This window comes from Choloepus didactylus, chromosome 5, assembly GCF_015220235.1.
Source record: "Choloepus didactylus isolate mChoDid1 chromosome 5, mChoDid1.pri, whole genome shotgun sequence".
NCBI lineage: Eukaryota > Metazoa > Chordata > Mammalia > Pilosa > Megalonychidae > Choloepus > Choloepus didactylus.
Genome location: NC_051311.1, coordinates 82419811 through 82438739, shown reverse-complemented (window position 1 = coordinate 82438739; position 18929 = coordinate 82419811). Strand labels below are relative to the sequence as shown.

The 18929-nt window shown below is 37.9% G+C and overlaps 1 protein-coding gene across 4 annotated transcripts in view; it reads right to left on the bottom strand.

The window, feature by feature from the left end:
- Positions 1 to 18929, bottom strand: part of DOCK4 (dedicator of cytokinesis 4) — a 460132-nt gene that overhangs the window by 194311 nt on the left and 246892 nt on the right. For all 4 annotated transcript variants that reach the window (XM_037836357.1, XM_037836356.1, XM_037836355.1 and 1 more), the window contains exon 12: positions 16967 to 17055. In XM_037836357.1, the coding sequence (XP_037692285.1) occupies positions 16967 to 17055 (89 nt within the window). The remainder of the gene's footprint in view (positions 1 to 16966; positions 17056 to 18929) is intronic.

The window sequence follows — 18929 nt, the reverse complement described above, 5'->3', positions numbered from 1 at the left end:
GACTTCTATTGCTGCTGCTGAGTCTGATTATTATTTCTTTCTGGGTAATCAGTTTTTTCCTCTCTGGTTTCTAGTTTTGTCTTTGAGGTTCTGCAGTTTCACCACAATGTATCTAGATATGACTCAATACTACTTACCATGTTCCTGACTTTTTGTTTCTTTTATCTAAGGACTCTTATCCTATGTAAAAGTTGTGCAGATTCTCAGCTATTATTTTCAAACATTGCAGCTTTGATATGCACTCTGTTTGCTCTTTCTAGAATTCCTACTAGATGCATGCTGGTCTTTTCCATTCAATCCTTCATGTCTCTTAAATTTTATTCAAGTTTGCCAATGCATTTTTTCTTTGTGTCGCATTCTGGGTAGTACTTCTAGCTATAATTTTAGTTATCCGTTCTCTTTTCAACTGTGCTCGATTGCTATTTAAACTGTGCATTGACTTAGAAAAAAGAATTTTAAAAGTTCTATTTAGTTCTTTCTAACTACTGGAATGTAAGCACAAAGAGAACAAGGATTTTTGTTTGCTCTATTAAATGCTACAATACTAGCACCTTAAATAATGCCAAGCATATAAATGTTCAATTAATATTTTTTGGTATACGAATTTTTAAAATCTCCTTGCTCATTTTTTTTTATTGAGATATATTCACATACCATGCAGTCATACAAAACAAATCAAACTTTCGATTGTTCACAGTACCATTACATAGTTGTACATTCATCACCTAAATCAATCCCTGACACCTTCATTAGCACACACACAAAAATAACAAGAATAATAATTAGAGTGAAAAAGAGCAATTGAAGTAAAAAAGAACACTGGGTACCTTTGTCTGTTTGTTTCCTTCCCCTATTTTTCTACTCATCCATCGATAAACTAGACAAAGTGCAGTGTGGTCCTTATGGCTTTCCCAATCCCTTTGTCACCCCTCATAAGCTACATTTTTATACAACTGTCTTCAAGATTCATGGGTTCTGGGTTGTAGTTTGATAGTTTCAGGTATCCACCACCAGCTACCCCAATTCTTTAGAACCTAAAAAGGGTTGTCTAAAGTGTGCGTAAGAGTGCCCACCAGAGTGACCTCTCGGCTCCTTTTGGATTCTCTCTGCTACTGAAGCTTATTTCATTTCCTTTCACATCTCCCTTTTGGTCAAGAAGATGTTCTCCGTCCCACGATGCCAGGTCTACATTCCTCCCCGGGAGTCATATTCCACGTTACCAGGGAGATTCACTCCCCTGGGTGTCTGATCCCACGTAGGGGGGAGGGCAGTGATTTCACCTTTCAGGTTGGCTTAGCTAGAGTCCTTGCTCATTTTTTGATGTCTTCTTTTTCATTATGAATCTATTCTTCTCTCTTATTTAATCTTTTTCTGACAATTTTTTGCCTCAAATTCTAGCAGGTCTGTTTGTTGCATCTGCTTTCTCGGCATCATTGTTGATTATTTCTTCATAAATACATCCATATGTGTGTGTGTGTATTTAATTGTGAATCATCAGTGGGGTCACTTTTTGCACAAGAATCCCATGGACTGTGGGTGCGGCCATATGGAGTCATAATACTTTTTTTTTCAGACTACTCAACTGGGACCAGTTTTTATATTTTTTACATTGAATTTCATAGTTACGGATTTTTTTCCACACTACTTGGCTAATATATATTCAGACTCACTGGAGAATCATGCACCCCTACCACCTTTGACATAAAGAAAACAGTTCTTCCAGGCCTAGTACTAGAGGACTCAGTTCTCAGAGCTGCCTGCAGAGACCTAGGAATTTCCATGGAAATTTTAAAACGTAACCCCCAATTGTCAGGCCGCACAGTCATGCGCCGCACAGTCATGCCCCGCACCTGCCTTCCCTGTCAGAACATCTTGAATGTTTACCCTTTTAGTTTTGAGCTTTCTTTTCACATCTGTCAGCAGGATTTCCCTCTCTTTTTTGAACCTCAGTTCTCTATTTTTTTTTAACATGTCTTGGTTATAATTTATCCAGCATTTTAATGTATTTATCATGGAAGAGTCAGTCACAATAGCTGGGCCTACCATGTTTCAGAAAAATCAACTTATTTTAAAGTCCTTTAAACCTGTATTGTTTTCCAGTAACACAAGAGATCCATGGTGAAAGTATAATACTAGTGCTGTCAATGTACATTAAATTATAATTATAAACTGTTAAATTAGTTAACTAAGCAAAATACTATTCTGATTATGTAGTATTCCAAAGACTATCAATCTCACTAAAGTTTAATTCAAAATTGTCCTGTCTAAAACTTTTATAAATGATCTAATTAAAGTGTAATTTTAATCACAATATTGATTAAAGATTGACCTAAGAAAGGTAAAACAATTTAAAAATATTTAATATTGCATAACTGTTTTTATTCTTTTTAATTCTCCTGAGTTTCTATATACATATAGAAGAAAAATGACACACTATTAAAATATATGTTCTAAAAATATTTGGGCTAAAAATAAATGTGTGATTAATGTAGAAACATTTTCACAAGAGGGACACACAAAAGTCACAATACAAACCAGAGGTAATCACAAACAATTCCCTAAATTGACCTATGGGGGAAAATAGCAAGAATATAGTTGGCACATGTATATTAATCCTTATTAATTTCACTTCCTCAGTTAGAATATTCATGAAGTTTGATGACTAAACGGAAATGGTCTCCTCTTCCCATTTTCAGCATTTAAAAATATCCATATGCTAAGAAGAGGCAAAACAAATTGCTTAATTTTACTTTTTCTCAAAATAAATAAAGTCAAATAGAGAACTTGAATTAGACTCTTCATCTCAACTCAGCCAGGATATTCAAAAGCTTAAGAAGATTCATTTCAGAAAATGGGCCTAGTTGAACGAGGTTAAAGAGACCTTTAAAAACCCACCATACACATCATGGCACAAATCTAAATGGAAAAAGGAGGCATTTTATTAGAACCAAGCAGGGAGAGAATAAAATATAGCAGGAAGTCATGAACAAAGAAAGGAAATGCATAGAACAGGTAAAAGATATGTCTTTGCGGTATTTTATTCTTATACCTGAGATCTTCTAATTCCTGGTAAAATTATTAAAAGCTGTATCATTTTTGGTTTCCAAGATTACTACCATGTTACCCTGAAGACATGTATTTTCTGGGTATGCAAATTTTTAGTATCACAACTCTACCACTCTACCCCGCTACTAAAACCCAGATTTCAAAGAGGGGAGTACTGCACTGAGGGTTGACATGTAAGGAGAGGCTAGGAACATGGCTAATGTAAAGAGGATGGGTCAGATCCTGAAAGCCTGTTTGGCAGGCCACATGAAGACATCAAGCTGGCATTAGAAGTGATGAATCAACGAAGGCTGAAATGGAGAATGAGATGAACTGGTTTTTATTTGAGAATGAGGATTCTGGTAGTGCCAGGGAAGATTTGGCAGGAGATATACTGTGGATAATTTTAACAGGCTAAGTGAGAAATAATGAGGGATTAAACTTAATATCAGTCGTGATTACAGAAGACAAGAACTAAGCTCAGCAGTTACCTTGAGCACACAGAGAGTGACAGAATAAGCACTTAATGCTTGTGGAAATACATTTACATAAAAAGCCAATCCCCAAACAATTTCTCCCTCCATTTTCCATTTTTATTTATTAATACTGCCATTCTGACTTTCAGACATCTTCTAAGATGTTCCTCAGAATATCACTTATAAATGTGAAAAACCCCAAAGCACTTGAGTCCAATAATAAAGACTGGATAAGTAAATCATGGCTGGAGGTCACAGAGAAAGGAAAAATTATACGACCCCCTGAGGACCTGGTATATTTTTCATCTTATATTTGTTTTCCTTTTAATTAGACTCTAGGCAACCAGAGAAACAAATCTGAGGCCTACATCTAATAACTGTATTCACTCATTCATTCATTTCTGAAACAAATACTTATTTGGTACCTACTTGGTTATGAAACATAGGTTTAAAATTTTAACTAGATTTTTAAAAATTTTAAAGTAGTACATGCATATGATGAACAATTCAAATTGAATAAAAGGTTCTATTATGGAAGTAAATGTACTCCTCTACCCCAATTCTGGAGTTTTCTTTTTTAGAATTAATCAATGTTAAAACTTCTTGGATATCCTACCAGAATTTTTCCTTTTAATTGTGATAAATGTTTCAAAAGAACAACAACAACAAAAAAAAAAAAAAACAAGAAGAAACTGAGGTTAAGAAAAAAAAAAAAGGTAAGTGATTACAGAAGGCAGCATTCAAGCTTAGAAAAGATGGCAATGCAAAAAATGAGGAGACCATATTGCAGGAGAAGGCACTAGCATATGCAAAGGCCCTGCAACAGGAAAGAGCGCAGGGTAATGGAGAAACTGGAAGAAGGTCAGTATGACCTTGACCAGAAGGTCAGTGTCTGACACAATCAAGTCAAGTGTGGCAAGCGGTGAGGCTGGAAAGACAGGCAGCAGCCATGGAGGCCATGGTAAATTACTCTTATTCCAAGTTCAATGAGAAGATTAAGGAAAAAAAAAAAAGGAAACGATTACTCAATTTATGTTTCAAGAAAGCATTTTTGGTGTTGCCTGGGAAATAGGATTGGGAAGGGGAAAAGTAGAACTGATGAGTTCAGTTCAAAGACTACTGCAGATATGGAGGCAAGAGATAATGGAGGCTTGTGCTAACACAGTTGCAACAAAAATGGGAAAAGGTGGTTAAAAAAAAGATATATGCTGGAATACAAGAATTCATATGTCTTGATGATATATTAGATATGGGGAGATAGGGAAAATATGGAATCATAGAAGATTCCTGAGCATCTGGCCTGAGAAACTGTGCAGATGATGGAACTGTGTACTGAGATGAGAGAGCAGGATATAGCAGAAATCAAGAGTTTTGTCCTGGATAGGCTAAGCTGCAGATGTCTTTGAGGTCTCCTTACAGAGGAGTGTTCAGACGTGCAGTGTGGGCTGGCGTTTCACATGTGTATGACATCAGCATAAAGGGGGAGTGGATGTGATCAGTGAGAGAGAAGAGGACTTGGGCTGCACCTGGAGGAACCACAGCATGTGCAGTCTGGGCAGAGGAGACCGATGCATCATTCCTTTCTTTACTTTAATCATGGTTCCCTTTAGCTCTTTACACATATTTCAATGGCTGCTTTGAAGCCTCTGTCTGTTAAATCTACCCTATGGGCCTGCTCACAGGTAGATTCTGTTGTCTGCTTCCCAACACCCCGCACCCCTTACCCTATGTATGGGTCATATTTTCCCGTTTCTTTGTATGTCTCATAATTTTGTGGAAAACTAGACATTTTGGGTAGTATATTGTAGTAACTCTGGATATTGTCTCCCTCCTCCAGGTCTTGGTTTTGTTGTTGTTTGCTTGTTTGTTTGTTTGGTGACTTGGATGTATTATTTTAGGAAAATCTGTTACCCTTCAGGGGGAATCTTCTGATGTTGCTCCTCAGGTGCAGCCTTGGCTCCCAGCACATTCACCCTGGTTTAAGGGTGGTTTTAGCAGGGCTCTCTTTGACTATCTCTTTCTCTAATCTCTCTGCTAAACTGCCTGCCTCTGTTGGTATCACAACCAGTTGTTAGGTTCCACTAGTTACCAACTGATTGCTCTACTGTATTCAACAATGCCTCAGGGCACAAATTGCTTTACTGTTTGATCCAATTAAAGGTAGGCCCCCTTTGTAGGGGTAGATTTTGAAGCCACTCATTCTTGTTTGTTCTGACCCAAGGAGAGCTCATAAAAGCTATCTCTTTTCCTGTTTTCCTCTGTTAAACCAGCGGGCCTACTGTTTAACTTGTTGCTCTTATGAAGCTACCAGCCTCTTCTTAATTGCTTATCACCAAAATCTCTATTATTTCTAAGCGTGCATATAAGGCTTGAGCTTCCAAACCTACTGTTTCAAATAATGTCAATTCCTTTGAGGAGAGTTTCTGAGTTCTGTTCTTATGCTGGGCCTCTACAACTGAGCAAAATCTCTGAGCCACTGTTTCAGAGTTGAAGGTGTGGTTAGTTGCCTGCTTGAGTGGTAACCTTGCTTTACAAGCAGCAAGGCACTGGGTGGGAGAAATTAACTCTGGTCTTCTTGGTTTGCCTCTCCCTGCATGGAACCTACGCCCTATGAGCAAGCTGAAGAAAGGGTGGAGCCCCAATATTTTCAGCCTGCTGCATCTGGGATAGAGCCCCCATCCCCCCCACCCTGTGAGTGAGGGTTGGGTGGAGGAAGAGAACACCCAACCTCTTAGCAGCACTCACCAGCAACTCAGAACTGGGGGGATGAGAAAAGCTGGCAGCCTGCTCCTACCGGTGAGCTCCATATCCCTTGACTGGAATTGAAGGGGAAAGGAGCCCAGTCTTCTTGGCCACATGCTTTCATCATGCTGAGCTGGGGGTTAGCAGATATTCTAGAATAAATATTTACTCATTTGTTGTATGTTATCAGGACAATTTCCAGAGACTTTATTTTTTTAATATACTTGTTATTACTTATGGCTATTTATTACTGGGGAGTGGGTCTGTGTGGTTCCTCATGCTGCCATTCCCAAAGCAGAATTCTCAGGACTTGACAGGATTTGCATACTTGGTGTGTGTGTGTGGGAGGTGGAGGCAGAGGACAAGTATTCCTTAACTTATACTGCAAAATTACTAACATCCATGAGGTGTCAAAAAAAACTTCCTAAAGACTGCACTATTAGACTCTTTAAGAAAATCACCTTCAGTAAAATCTTAATTTCTGAAATACTTAGGACCTCTTTATTATAAGAGAAAGGGTTTTCATTTCTCCTCCCTCTTATATGCTTGGTTTGTAGAAATAACCAACTAAGCTTTACTTCAGGAATATTATGAATTGTATCTTTAAGGAAAGATAATTTACTTATAAAATAAATTCACTAGAAGCTATATATCCTATTCGTGTCCAACTCAGAGTCAGAGAGAACTTTCAGGAACACAGAACACAAGGGCCTATGCCAATCAGTAACCTCCTGGCTGGACCTGAGGAGGTGTTCACAAAAGGAGGCCACAGACAGGGTCTCTGAAGCAGAGGAAAGGAAGTCAGATGTCTAGCAGAGGTGGTGTCAAGTGAGACAACACTGTTGGAAATGAATGAATGGAGGAGGAATCAGAAGCATTAGGAAGAGACTGGACTGTAGAAAGAGGCATCTTAGATAAAGAAGTTAAGATGGTAGCCGTGGTCTACTTTAATGATGCATTAGCTACATGTTGGAGGGGGTCTAGTAGCTTAAAGCCTCTATTCACCACAATCAGATTATTCAAATGACAGTTTTCCTTCAACATTGTCACCCTGGCAAGCTAGTTCATTAATGCTGCCACTGTTCAAATCTGGGGAGGTGAATCTTTTGGATTCACATTCAGAGCCAACTTAAGGTCAAAAAGAAAAAAAGAAGAAAATCGCTGTCCTTTCTTTATAGTCACACCTTTACTTCTTACTTCTAACCAGTATTATGAATTTGTATATATGCCCAACATTGACTTCCTTAAACCAAGTTAACTCTCAAAGGATGCAATTTTGACACCTCTGAGGATAATTCTAAGGCTCTGACAAAAGGATCACCTTCTAAAGAGAATCTCTCTGAGATCGTCTTTGAAGTAGGTAACCCTATCCACAAGGATGCCTGCCTTCTAGGCAAGTAAAGGCACATAAACGCTATGATCTATATGATAAACAGCGGTTTTAACAACATATAATTATATCTATAGATCTGCTATTTCTAAATTCCATAGTTTGGGGGAAGGCTCTGTTATGTTCTCTAAGTAAGTGGTTAGCCCATGGTTAAGAGTTATAGAGCAAATAAGACTAAAGCAATACATAATAAATCATGGAATATCAAACTAGGGGACAAAAGAGACATATGAAATTTATTTTCATTGAATCTCAACTAGAAAAGAAATTTACTGACTATATTCTTGCTAATGTGTCTAAAAGCAACCTAACCATTTGATTGAAACCAAAAACCATTATTTATCTTTTTTACAGAAAGGCAATATTCTACATTATACATAATTGTTGATATGGTTACCCCTTTTATCTGGCTGTGAAGTTCCTAAAAGGAGAATTGGTTTTTATTTAACATTGCACTTACTCAGCATCTGTTAAAACGTTGAGCACAAAAGTAGGCATCCAATAAATACCTGTTCACGGAGTTGAACTGCAAAGTCAAGAGCTTGTTCTAGTAAATCTTAATTACCAAATACGCTTTTTCTGGTACAGAATCACCACATTTTTAGAGGAGTTTGCTAATGAATAATTTTTAAATTATAAAATATAATGGAAGCTTTTCAACCTTGCGTCTATTGTAGTGATTTTTAACAGCCGTCATTTAACCACAATACCTTCAACTATGTAGTCTCTTATCACAATCTCAACTCAATTACTAAGGATATTGACATTTTGGCCCATGTAATTCTTCATTGTTGGGGAGAGGAAGTGGCTGTCCTGTGCACTGGAGGATGTTTAGCAGTGTCCCTGGTCTCCACCCTTTAGAAGCTAGTAGCATCCCCCTGGTCGTGATAACCAAAAATGTCTCTAGACATTGTCAAATGTTCCCTGGGGGTGCAACTGCCCACAGGTGAGAACCATTGGTATAGAGCGTGAGAAGTGCAGAATCCTGGAATGGCTAGAGGCATTGATTTTTTTTTTTTTTTTTTTTTTTTTAGTTCTATACACTTTTGAGCTTAGTATTTAAAGAATTCATTATAGGTGTAGGTGTAACTATTTATGGTTGGGGGTTGTAGAGAATGGTCTGTTTGGGTCTGTTGTTCCACGTTAACTCATTTCCTTGGTGCTTGATACATATTTCCTCAATAATGTCCACTTAATAATGGTCAGTTGTCAGGCACTAACTGGGTCCCCATTTGGCCTCTGGCATTAGCGATCTACGGCAATGCAGACATATTCTGCCCTGATCCATAGAAAGGGTGGTACAATTCAGAGCCCTCTGATGTGTATCTCCCAGTCCTGGCTGAGAAGACACATCAAGTCCCTCCTCTCAACTCTGGAGGTTAGTGGGGATTTTCAGGTACCTGGGCATGAATTACCCTGGTGGTATAAACTTTGGAGGTAGAGTGTTTCTCTACAAAACTGCTGGTCCCCAAAATTCCAGAAAGGAAGGGGGTGGAGGGTGGTAGATAAAGTCCTTATTCTCAGTTTCCTTGTAAAACAGCCATCCTTTTGGGAGAGGAAAGTTTAAGGGCTGAAAACATGAGCATTACTGTGCTTCTAACTCCTCCTCCTCTCCTAATTTTCCTTCCTTTCTCTCCTATTTAAGTTCTTTTACTTGAAGGGGAGTTGTGGCAAAAGTCCTACAATTCCTATTTCCTATCTCTCTCTCTCTCCCTCTTTTTTATTTGCCTCAAATCTGAACTTGTGGTTCTTAAACTCAAATTAAGGGTCTGGCATCTTTGTTCCACAGATTGTTTCTGACAACTGTCCTCAGAGCAAATAATAGATCTTTGTCTCTGAAATCTGAATGGGGAAGGGTCACAGGATTTGAGACCTGTGTGACAAAGCCCACCAGCTGATAGTGCAGACCATCCCACCACATTTGCAAGACACACACAGATAAAATTTTCTGTTTTTATTTTAATTAAAATGTTCCCAGTACTTTACCACAGATCTGTTAAGGAACACAATAATGCTCCATTTATTATTGTATTTTAGGGAATTATGCAGATCAAGGCATAAAAAATTTCCAGTTATAAGAAAAAATATTTTTTCTTCATGAATATTATCTACATTCTACCTTGCTCCAAATACAGATATTTACTGAGTATGCTCTCCATGTTAGGTTCCATGTCTAGTGCTGATGATGGCGGAGAACTAAGTGGAGACAGAGGTGAAAATGCAGAGCAATGGATCCTCTTCTAGAGACCAGTTCTGGTGCTGTGTGAACATACTCAAGGGAGAGACTGATCCATCTGTGAGGGCAGTGCGAAGAGTGAGGGAAGGCTTCACAGAGGACATGGACACGACATCTTAACAGAGTCTTGGGCGCAGGAGGAGGAGGAAGAGTCTGGCAGAGAGGGAGCGAGCAGCAGCAGGAGCAGTGTGTGACGGGCCTGGGGCAAGGTGAGTGGTCCAGGGCACCAAAGTACTGGGGGTGTGGGGACGAGGAGCAGGAAGGGAAGCCTGTGGTCATACCTTGATTCCAAGGAATGTGTGTGCGACAGTATGGAGGACGGACTTTATCCTACCAGCAATGAGGTACAGCCACTGATTTGCAAGTGGGTTAATAATACAACTTCTTAAAGCGAACATGTGAGTGTTTAGTGTGTACCAAGCACTGTTTAAAATATTCACTTAATCCTTACCGTATTACTAAAATGTATGCATTATTATTTTCATCCTCACTTTATAGGAAAGCAATTCAAGAAGCAACCTGTCCAAGATCATAGCAATTATTAAAGAAGATGAGGCAGGATTTGAACCCTGTGAGGGTCCAGAACCCTTATTCTTTGCAGCACATTATCCCACATCTCAGGTAATTCTGCGTTGGCTATATTCTATATTGTGTTCTAGAAAGGTAACTCCAAATAGAGAGGAAGTTGCTGTGATAATGGAGAAAGAAGATGAGACTCTGCAAGACCCTTTAGAACAGCAACACCTCGATGCATACAAGAGAAGATGCTGGGGTCACTGGTGGGAGTAGAGAAGTCGCAGAACCACTGCCTCTTGCCCAACATGTGCTGGGGATAGTGAGGTGCTGGGTAGGCACAAAGAGAGGCACCTCATTCCCAATCAGACACTTAAGAGAGGGAGCTGGAGAAGTGGCCATCAGCACATAATGGAAACTATAATTGTGGGGGCATATGAGGCCATTCAGAGGGAATTCAACATTTCTTTTTAACTAAGAAATTTTTCACCTTAAAGTTTCCATCCTTATTCTGATTTGTAATATCAACATTTAAATGGTATAGACTGAGGATTATGTCAAGTTAAAAAGAGTTTTATTTTACTCTAATTATTATTACCTATTGGCAATTTCTTCACACCACCAAGTACATAATAATCGACAAGCCGAAAACTTTTTTTTAAAAAAATATATATACATAGCATAGCATATATGAGTGTAATTGAATATCTGGCTATCTTAATTTATTTAAATAGTGGCCATAAACTGCATGCTTTGTTCTAATTATCAAATCTTCCAAACAGTATTATACCTATATTAGCAAAATGCAACTAGTCATTATACCTATATTAGCAAAATGTAACTAATTTAGAAAATAAAATTAAGCTCTAAACACTACTTCTATTAACCATACTTTAAAAAAAAAAAAACTACTGCATGAAGCTTTAAAGATACCTTAAAGTGTAATTTAAAATCATATATTGAAATCAATTTGAATCATATTTTTTTTTACTGACATTGAAACAGAATGGTTTAGATTAAAGGAAACTAAAAAGATATAACAACTTCATGCAACCCATTATCCCGGCTTTTCTTTTATTATAAAGGACATTTTAAAAATTGGCAAAATCTGAATAAGGCCTGTAGATAAGATAATAGTATTGTATCACCATTAACTTCCTGATTTGATAATTGTACTGTGGTTATGCTGCCACATCCTTGATTTTAGGAAATACACATGGAACTAAGTGGGATAGAATGGCATCCTATTCTCAACTTAATCTCAAACAGTTCAAGAGAAAAAAATGTGTACATGTATATGTATGTGAATTATTTTGTGTGTGTGCGTGTGTGTTTGTGCGTGTGTGTATCTCAGGACCACTGATGTAATCCTTAAGAATCATACCATGTCAGTAATACTGAATTAAATGACTATGGAGGGTGGGGAGCGAAGAAGGAAAAAGCAAATTTAGTAAAATACTAAAATTTAGAAAATCTATGAAGAGCATTAGGAATTCTTTGTACTATTCTTGCAACTTTTCTGTAAGTAAAATCAATAAAAATAAAAAACTCTGAAGAACAAAAAAAGGAGCACAAAAAAACAAAAAAAAATTATTAGGAAATTCTAAAAGTAGGCAAAAAAGGTCAGATACTATATTTTTAGCCAATAGGTGGTGCCAATTGGTACCACTTTTCTTTTAGATTATTTCTTTCAATATTAGAAAGCAATGTTTCTGAATGTAATGTTCAAAATTCAGGAGCACTGATCCAATCCTTAAGAATTATACCAATTCAGTAAGATTGAATTAAATTGGAATGTGCATATTGGTATGTGAAGAAAGCATCCCCAACCACAAAAATACAACTGAACACTCCCAAAAGTCTCCTTTCACCTCAGCCAAAAAAGAACAATGTTTACTTTCTTGACAGAGTTAAGTTGCTCTCTCTTATATAGATAAATTTTTTTAAACTATTTTTTAGAGTTAAAAAAGAACAGATGGCAGGAATATAACCATGCACAGTCATCCTACTAAAGCAAAAAGAAGATTCCAGAAATTTACCTGATTAGGAAATACAATCTCTTCTGGTTATACACTGCCTGTATAAATTACAGGAAATAATATTTCATGAATACAGAGATAACAAGAAAAGATTTCAAAGTTCCTCTTAGGACATACTGAACCATAGCCAATGATTTTTACATACTTTATTTCAAGTCTTAGAGCTGAATTTGCTCAGTAAATCATATTGGCACAGTCTTATTTCACATTCCTAGAATTCAACTGCTAATGGCTATCAGAGGTGACATTCAAAATAACCATTTGTTCAACAAACCTAAACTGGGCCCAATTTAATGAACAGTTTAAAATTTCAAAATTCTCACAATATTACTTTTGGATTTAAAAATTCAATTTGGAAATTTCAAGGTATTCAACCCAATTCAATTTAACCATAGAGACATATTAATTTAATCAGATTTATCTTTAAGAGTTAAATGGATCACTTGCAGCCTTCTCCCAGTTTCTAAACTCACCAAAGATAGTGGTTAATGTTAACTTTGCAACAGAGTTTTAGGTTAGAGGGAAAAAAGCCAGTTAACTAGGCAAATCTTTTGTCTATTAAACAGACAAGATTACAACCCCAAGAGATAGGAGAACATCAATGAAGCATAAAGTGCTTGGAAATTAGCTGGTAGTCTTTGTTTCCCAAACTAATATCAAAGTTACTCTTTTTCTTTTCTCTCTATCTCTCTCTCTCTTTATTTTTCTAGTACCAATGACCAAGGAATAGCAGAGAGAAAGCAGAAAGAAAAAAAATAAAAGGAAAAATAATACTTGTTGGAGTGAACTCAATTCTCTTGAAAACGTCTGACTGCACCACTTCCATTTAATCAACAAGTATGTGGTCCAAGGAGAAAACAATGGAAGTCGACCATCTAGCCAGTGTGATCGTTTGAACATTAGGCACCCCAATTTCCCATCTCAATTTCCTCTTCTCTTGCTTCCCACACTATTTTTAAGTAAGTCATCAGAGTGCCTCCCTTTCAGTAATGAAGCCAAATAGCTCCTGACTACCCTTCTGCTGGCCACGTGGCTCTCTCCTCCAGGAGGGAATTAAATCAAGGTGACAGAGAACAATGACCTACCAGGCTGAAGGGTAGAAACCGTGGTGGGAGGGGCAAATGATTTGTTTAAGTGTCTTCCTGAGCTTTCTCTCTCTGGAGCAGTATTTTGGAGTGATGAGGCTTAGGGCTGGGTTTGTCTTGTTTGAGAGAGATAAAAGGGGTTAGTGCAGACTGGAAGAAAAAGCAGGTAAGATACTGACTGTGTCAGCCTGACTTGGGCTCAAGGTTGAAGGGAGAAGGATGGAGGGGGGCTGGGTCATAAGGGCAGGAGAGCGGACAGGGCATTGGAGCAGAAATCAGGCATAAAGAATATATTTGACTGCCCAGGAATCTAAGTAACACAGTGAGCAGCAAAATGAAGGCTGGATCCTGACAAAGGGAGGGGGAAGTCTTTACACAATTAAACAGGAATTTGAGACTCTACAGTAAAAGGGTTTCCTTACTCTTTCTAAAGACGCAAGGTAGGTTTTCATTTCAGCACAATGGGAATTAAGTGGTTTGGATCTCACTTTCTGGTATAGTCTCACTCGGGATTCCAGTAAGAGTAAGTGAAGACTCACTCAGTCAATAAAATTAACAAAGCCCAGGGAACATGTCTAAGCACCTGGGGAATTGCCCAAGGAATGGAATATGCTGTCTTTCCTTCCTGGAACTAATATATATAATCAGAAGGAAAACAATTAAATTAAAAAGACCTAGCAAGAGACATTTAACAATCAAATCAGTAAAGAGGAGATGGAAGACACAATGAGTAGAAGGGTTTGGTTCAATGATTCAACCTATCAATAGCTCAACTGTATTATTCTGCAAGCCCTCTTTAAGGGGATTAAATCAGAATTCATTTTGAGAAAATTAAACAAAGTGACCTGACTTAGGGGAAGGGCTAGGATGTTCCATATGATGGCTCTGAAGTAGGTAAGAATTATTATAGCTAATATTAATACACACTCTCTATGTATCAAGTCCTGGACTAAATGCTTTGCATACATTTTCTTTTTATCTTCCCTTAGAGGAAGATACTGCTATTATCCCAGCAAAGCTGTGATTCAAACCTAGGACATCCTGACACCAGAGGCAAAGCTCTTTACATACCACATTATATTCTCTAAGAGGTGACTCCTGTCTGCAGGCAGAGGGAAATCTGTTGCTGTGGTGTGACCAAAACCCTGACCCCTAACAGAGGCCTCACAGGGGACAGGATCAGTTATGTTCGGAATCTGTCTGAAGGTCCAAATCAGAGCCCATCATCCAGAGCTTTACCATGACTCAGAATTTGGAAAACGGAAATTATACATTCAAACATTTCAACAACAGCTGCATTTTGTTGTTCCGCATGCAGCATATCTGAAAAGGGGAAGGCTTCGGAGTTGACAAGAGTTGGCAAAGAAATGTAGGGCAGCATTCAAGACTCCCCATAATGTTAGAGAAGGCTGGGAAAACATGTGAAGATCAGTTCAGGTGTATTTATATATTTATCGACATAGAAGGCAAAGGCAAGCAAATTATAACTAATGCTACTCTTGGGGAGGAAGAGTAAGACATAATGGCTATAGACTCCTCTACCCACAGCTGGTAGGCAGAAGGAAGGGAGGAAAGCAAAATGTATTTATTTGTGAGGCATGCGAGGAATTTTTAAAAGATACACTATCCTTTAAACTGAGCCTAGAGCAGCAATGTCCAATGGAAATATAATGCAAGCCATTATATTTTATATATTTTAATTTTATATTTTATATAGTTTAATTTTGTAATAGCTACATTAAAAAGGTAAAAAGAAACAAATTTAATAATATATTTTATTTAACCTAATATATTCAAAATGTTATCATTTCAACATGAGATATTCTATACTCTTTTTATTAAACCAAATCTTTGGAATCCAGTATGCATTTCATACTTACAGCACTTTCTAGTGCTGTCTTAGCAACATATCTAGTGCTCAATAGTCACACATGGCTAGTGACTAGCAGAGTGGATAGCACAGGTCTAGACTGAATTTAAGGATAAAATTAGGGTCAATGGTAAAAAAGAAACACAAAAAGGTTTAGAAGAGTACTTCTGGAATCATCTAGAAGTCTACCAATGAATTCAGGAAGATATGTTTTAATAAAGCAGTCACTCTATCATCTTTCTGAATGTACATTTAAATTAAACCATTTAGTCCATATACAATAAATGATATTGTAATTCTTTTACAGAAAAAGAGATGAAATGGGTGCCAATTTCTAAAGTATACTTATTACTTCGTATTGTATTCTACTACTACTGCTTCCTCCTCATCTTTCAGGGACTCTGCTCCCAATTTCAAGTGCCCCAAGTCTCTTTGCTCATGCAGTGGTGTATGTAGGACATATCCAAAGCAAACGACCAGAGTCAAACAAAACCCAAGGTACCTCCCCAACTCCTGAGAGGGAGGAGAAAACTGACCTCACCACTCATTACTGCCTGAAGTGTTGCCACATGAGTGAGTTGTGGATCCTTCCAGCCCTCACCAAACTGAACCACAAAACTTCTGCCTGCAGTTGCTTTCTCTCTGTGGGTCATTTTGGCCTAGCAAGATATACATGGGTCTGAATTTAAATTCTGCTTCTGCTAACTGCCAGGTGAAGTGGACTATAACACAAATATCTATATTCAAAGCACTCTAAAAACCAGTCTTTGACTTAAAAGACAATGCATTCAGTTCAAATAACAGCTTACTTAATTGAAGTTTCTTTACATCAATTAAGGCACACAATTGCATATTTTGTTTCAAACAGGGGTTGGAAAGGGGTAGGGAGTAAACAATCTTCACCAAACTCTTGTTTACTTACCAGACTATTTAAAGCTGTCACTAATCTGTATATGTATATAACTGTATATTACATTATATAATATATAATATGTGCTATACAATGTACTATATTATATATAATCTATAATGCTATATAATATTTTGGTTCCCCTCTGAACAAGTAAGCATATGTTTTTCTGTACGTAACACTGCAGCCAATGTCACTTTCCTTCTTAGCCAATTTCAGTACATGAACCTGCACATTCATTTTCTGGTACAATAAAGTTGATTGCTGGCAGCCAGTTAAAGGCAGTGAAGCATGTTTTACTGAACCTTATTAAACAGATTTCAGTTTGTCAGTGCTATTGCACATGACAGTCAAGAACCCAAGCATATTTGCCATTTTGTTTTTAACTCTCAGTACCAACTCAGTTGGTACTATTGGGCAAATTCAGATCCTTTTGTCTTGTTTGAAACCAGAGCAGAATAATTGTTTTGCAGAGAGTTATAGCTACAAACCTCTCATGGCACAGAGAGAACAATCAAAATTCTCACTGAATGTTTATAAAGTCAGGGGGTGAACAAAGAGAACGACAAAGTACTCACCATTTCCCTTTCACTCACACGAATAAAAGAAAGAGCCTGAAATTAAGAGTGGAGGGAAAGTCAGCCAAACCCATATACTCACCTGCATTGGAGCCCGTCAAATTATAACGTGCATTCAGCTTTTTGATGATGTTCTCGTGGATTTGGTACCACTCACTCTCTGTGTTACACCTATGAAAATGGAAGCACTCAGGTAAGCTTTAATGAGGCATGAAAGCCAGCAAGAACCTTAATGGCACAAGATGCCGTTTTTGTTACAGCCACTGTAATGTACTTCCCTAAACCTCCTTGGAGTCTCCAACAATCTGCTGCAGTGACTACCTGTTTTTACATGGCTGCCCCATGATGAACAGGAATGCCCATACTTGGTAATGCCTGGCCACCCGCCTCACGATGTATGCAGCTGAGATGAACAACTCATAGATTAGGAGTAGATTAAATATCTCAGAGAACTATGTATTCAATGGAAGGCAGTGTAGACCAAGTCTGCTTCCCGGGATTCAATTCCTCACTATTTACTGAGCCATATTCTTTGGTCAAATTATTTATTCTCTTTGTGCCTCAATTTCCTCATCCATAAAATGGGGGTAATATGCTGGAACATTAAATAAGCATGGGCTTAGGATAATGACTGGTGTATAGTAAATACCCAATGAAAGTTCTCTTTAGTGAGTCACCATCTACTCTAACATGATCAGGTGTGGCTAGCATCAAATTTAAATCAAGCAAAATAAAACTGAGGCGAACACAACTTACACTTGCAAAAGGCTGACAGTATTTACCAAAGGGTATTACCCTCCAATATTTTCCACATCTGGGCTAAAAGTCACGTCTCTCCCTTTCTACTCTCACAGCATTTACACCTCCTTCTTTTAGCTTGCTCATGGTACATTTATTTGTGTACATGGTGCAATTCACCTAAAACACTGTTAAGATTCTTGAGGTTTTAATCTAGGATCAGTTGCTATTTGTGTCCCCCCTCATTACTCTGAACACTGCAGGTGCTTCAATAACATCAGCTGTGTGAATAAATGGATGGACGTCCCTTTGACAGGTATCTCCTGATGATTTATGCAGTTTGGGCCTGCTATCCCCCTTTACTGCCATGACCCCTCAATTAGGCTCACCTGGACATGTTTAACAATTTACTACAGTCTTTCATTAACCATGAATGCGCCCTCTGAATAACACCAAACATCAGTATTCTCTAGCACCATCAATCAACAATTTCCACAGTACAGATTCCTTTTTCCAGAGATCGTTTCTGTAATAGTTAATTCAGAATTATTTGCTCACATATTTATTTATTTAAACACCACAGGATTTTCCAGGATGAACATGATGGAGGTAATTTTTGAGCCAGTTAACAGTGGGGTACCAAAGAGAGCACTGAATCCTGCAAGGCCGGAAAATTAAGATGGAATGAAACATCCCACCTGTCCAGCTGTAAGACATCAAATTGCCATTTAGTACATTCTGCTTCTAGTTTTCTTATTTCAGCCCAGTGGAGAAGGAAGAAAGATGGCTTGCTTCCTATTAGATAGCTAACCAACTCCTGAATCTATGCTTTTAACCTACAAAACTCACTGAAGTCTAAGCTCCTAAAGTATGTGACTGAAATAACTTCCAGGCTCATATAAGGCATTTGTTACTGTTCCATATTTGAGTCCCAGATTGACTAGTGGTGTGGTCCCATTAGCAAATAAGAATTTCTTCCAAATTGTTTTTAACTGGAATTTCCTAACACGTTTCACTAAATTCGCAGTTTCTTCTTAATCTACAGTGACTGTTTTGACTGCTTAGTATTCCTTCATATAACTGCTTTACAATTTGCTGAACTGGCATTTTTAGGAGATCCTTCTTCCAGCAAGAATTACCCCAACCTTATTTGATGCTTAAGAAAAAACAGACATTTAAAACCATAGAGTACAGCACAATTTATTTCTATGGGTGTCTTCCACTGGCAGAGCTGGGATCCTTAGGTCATCAGCTGCATCACCAAGGGTAACACATGTAACTGTCAGTCCCCCAGTCTCCCCAAAGGC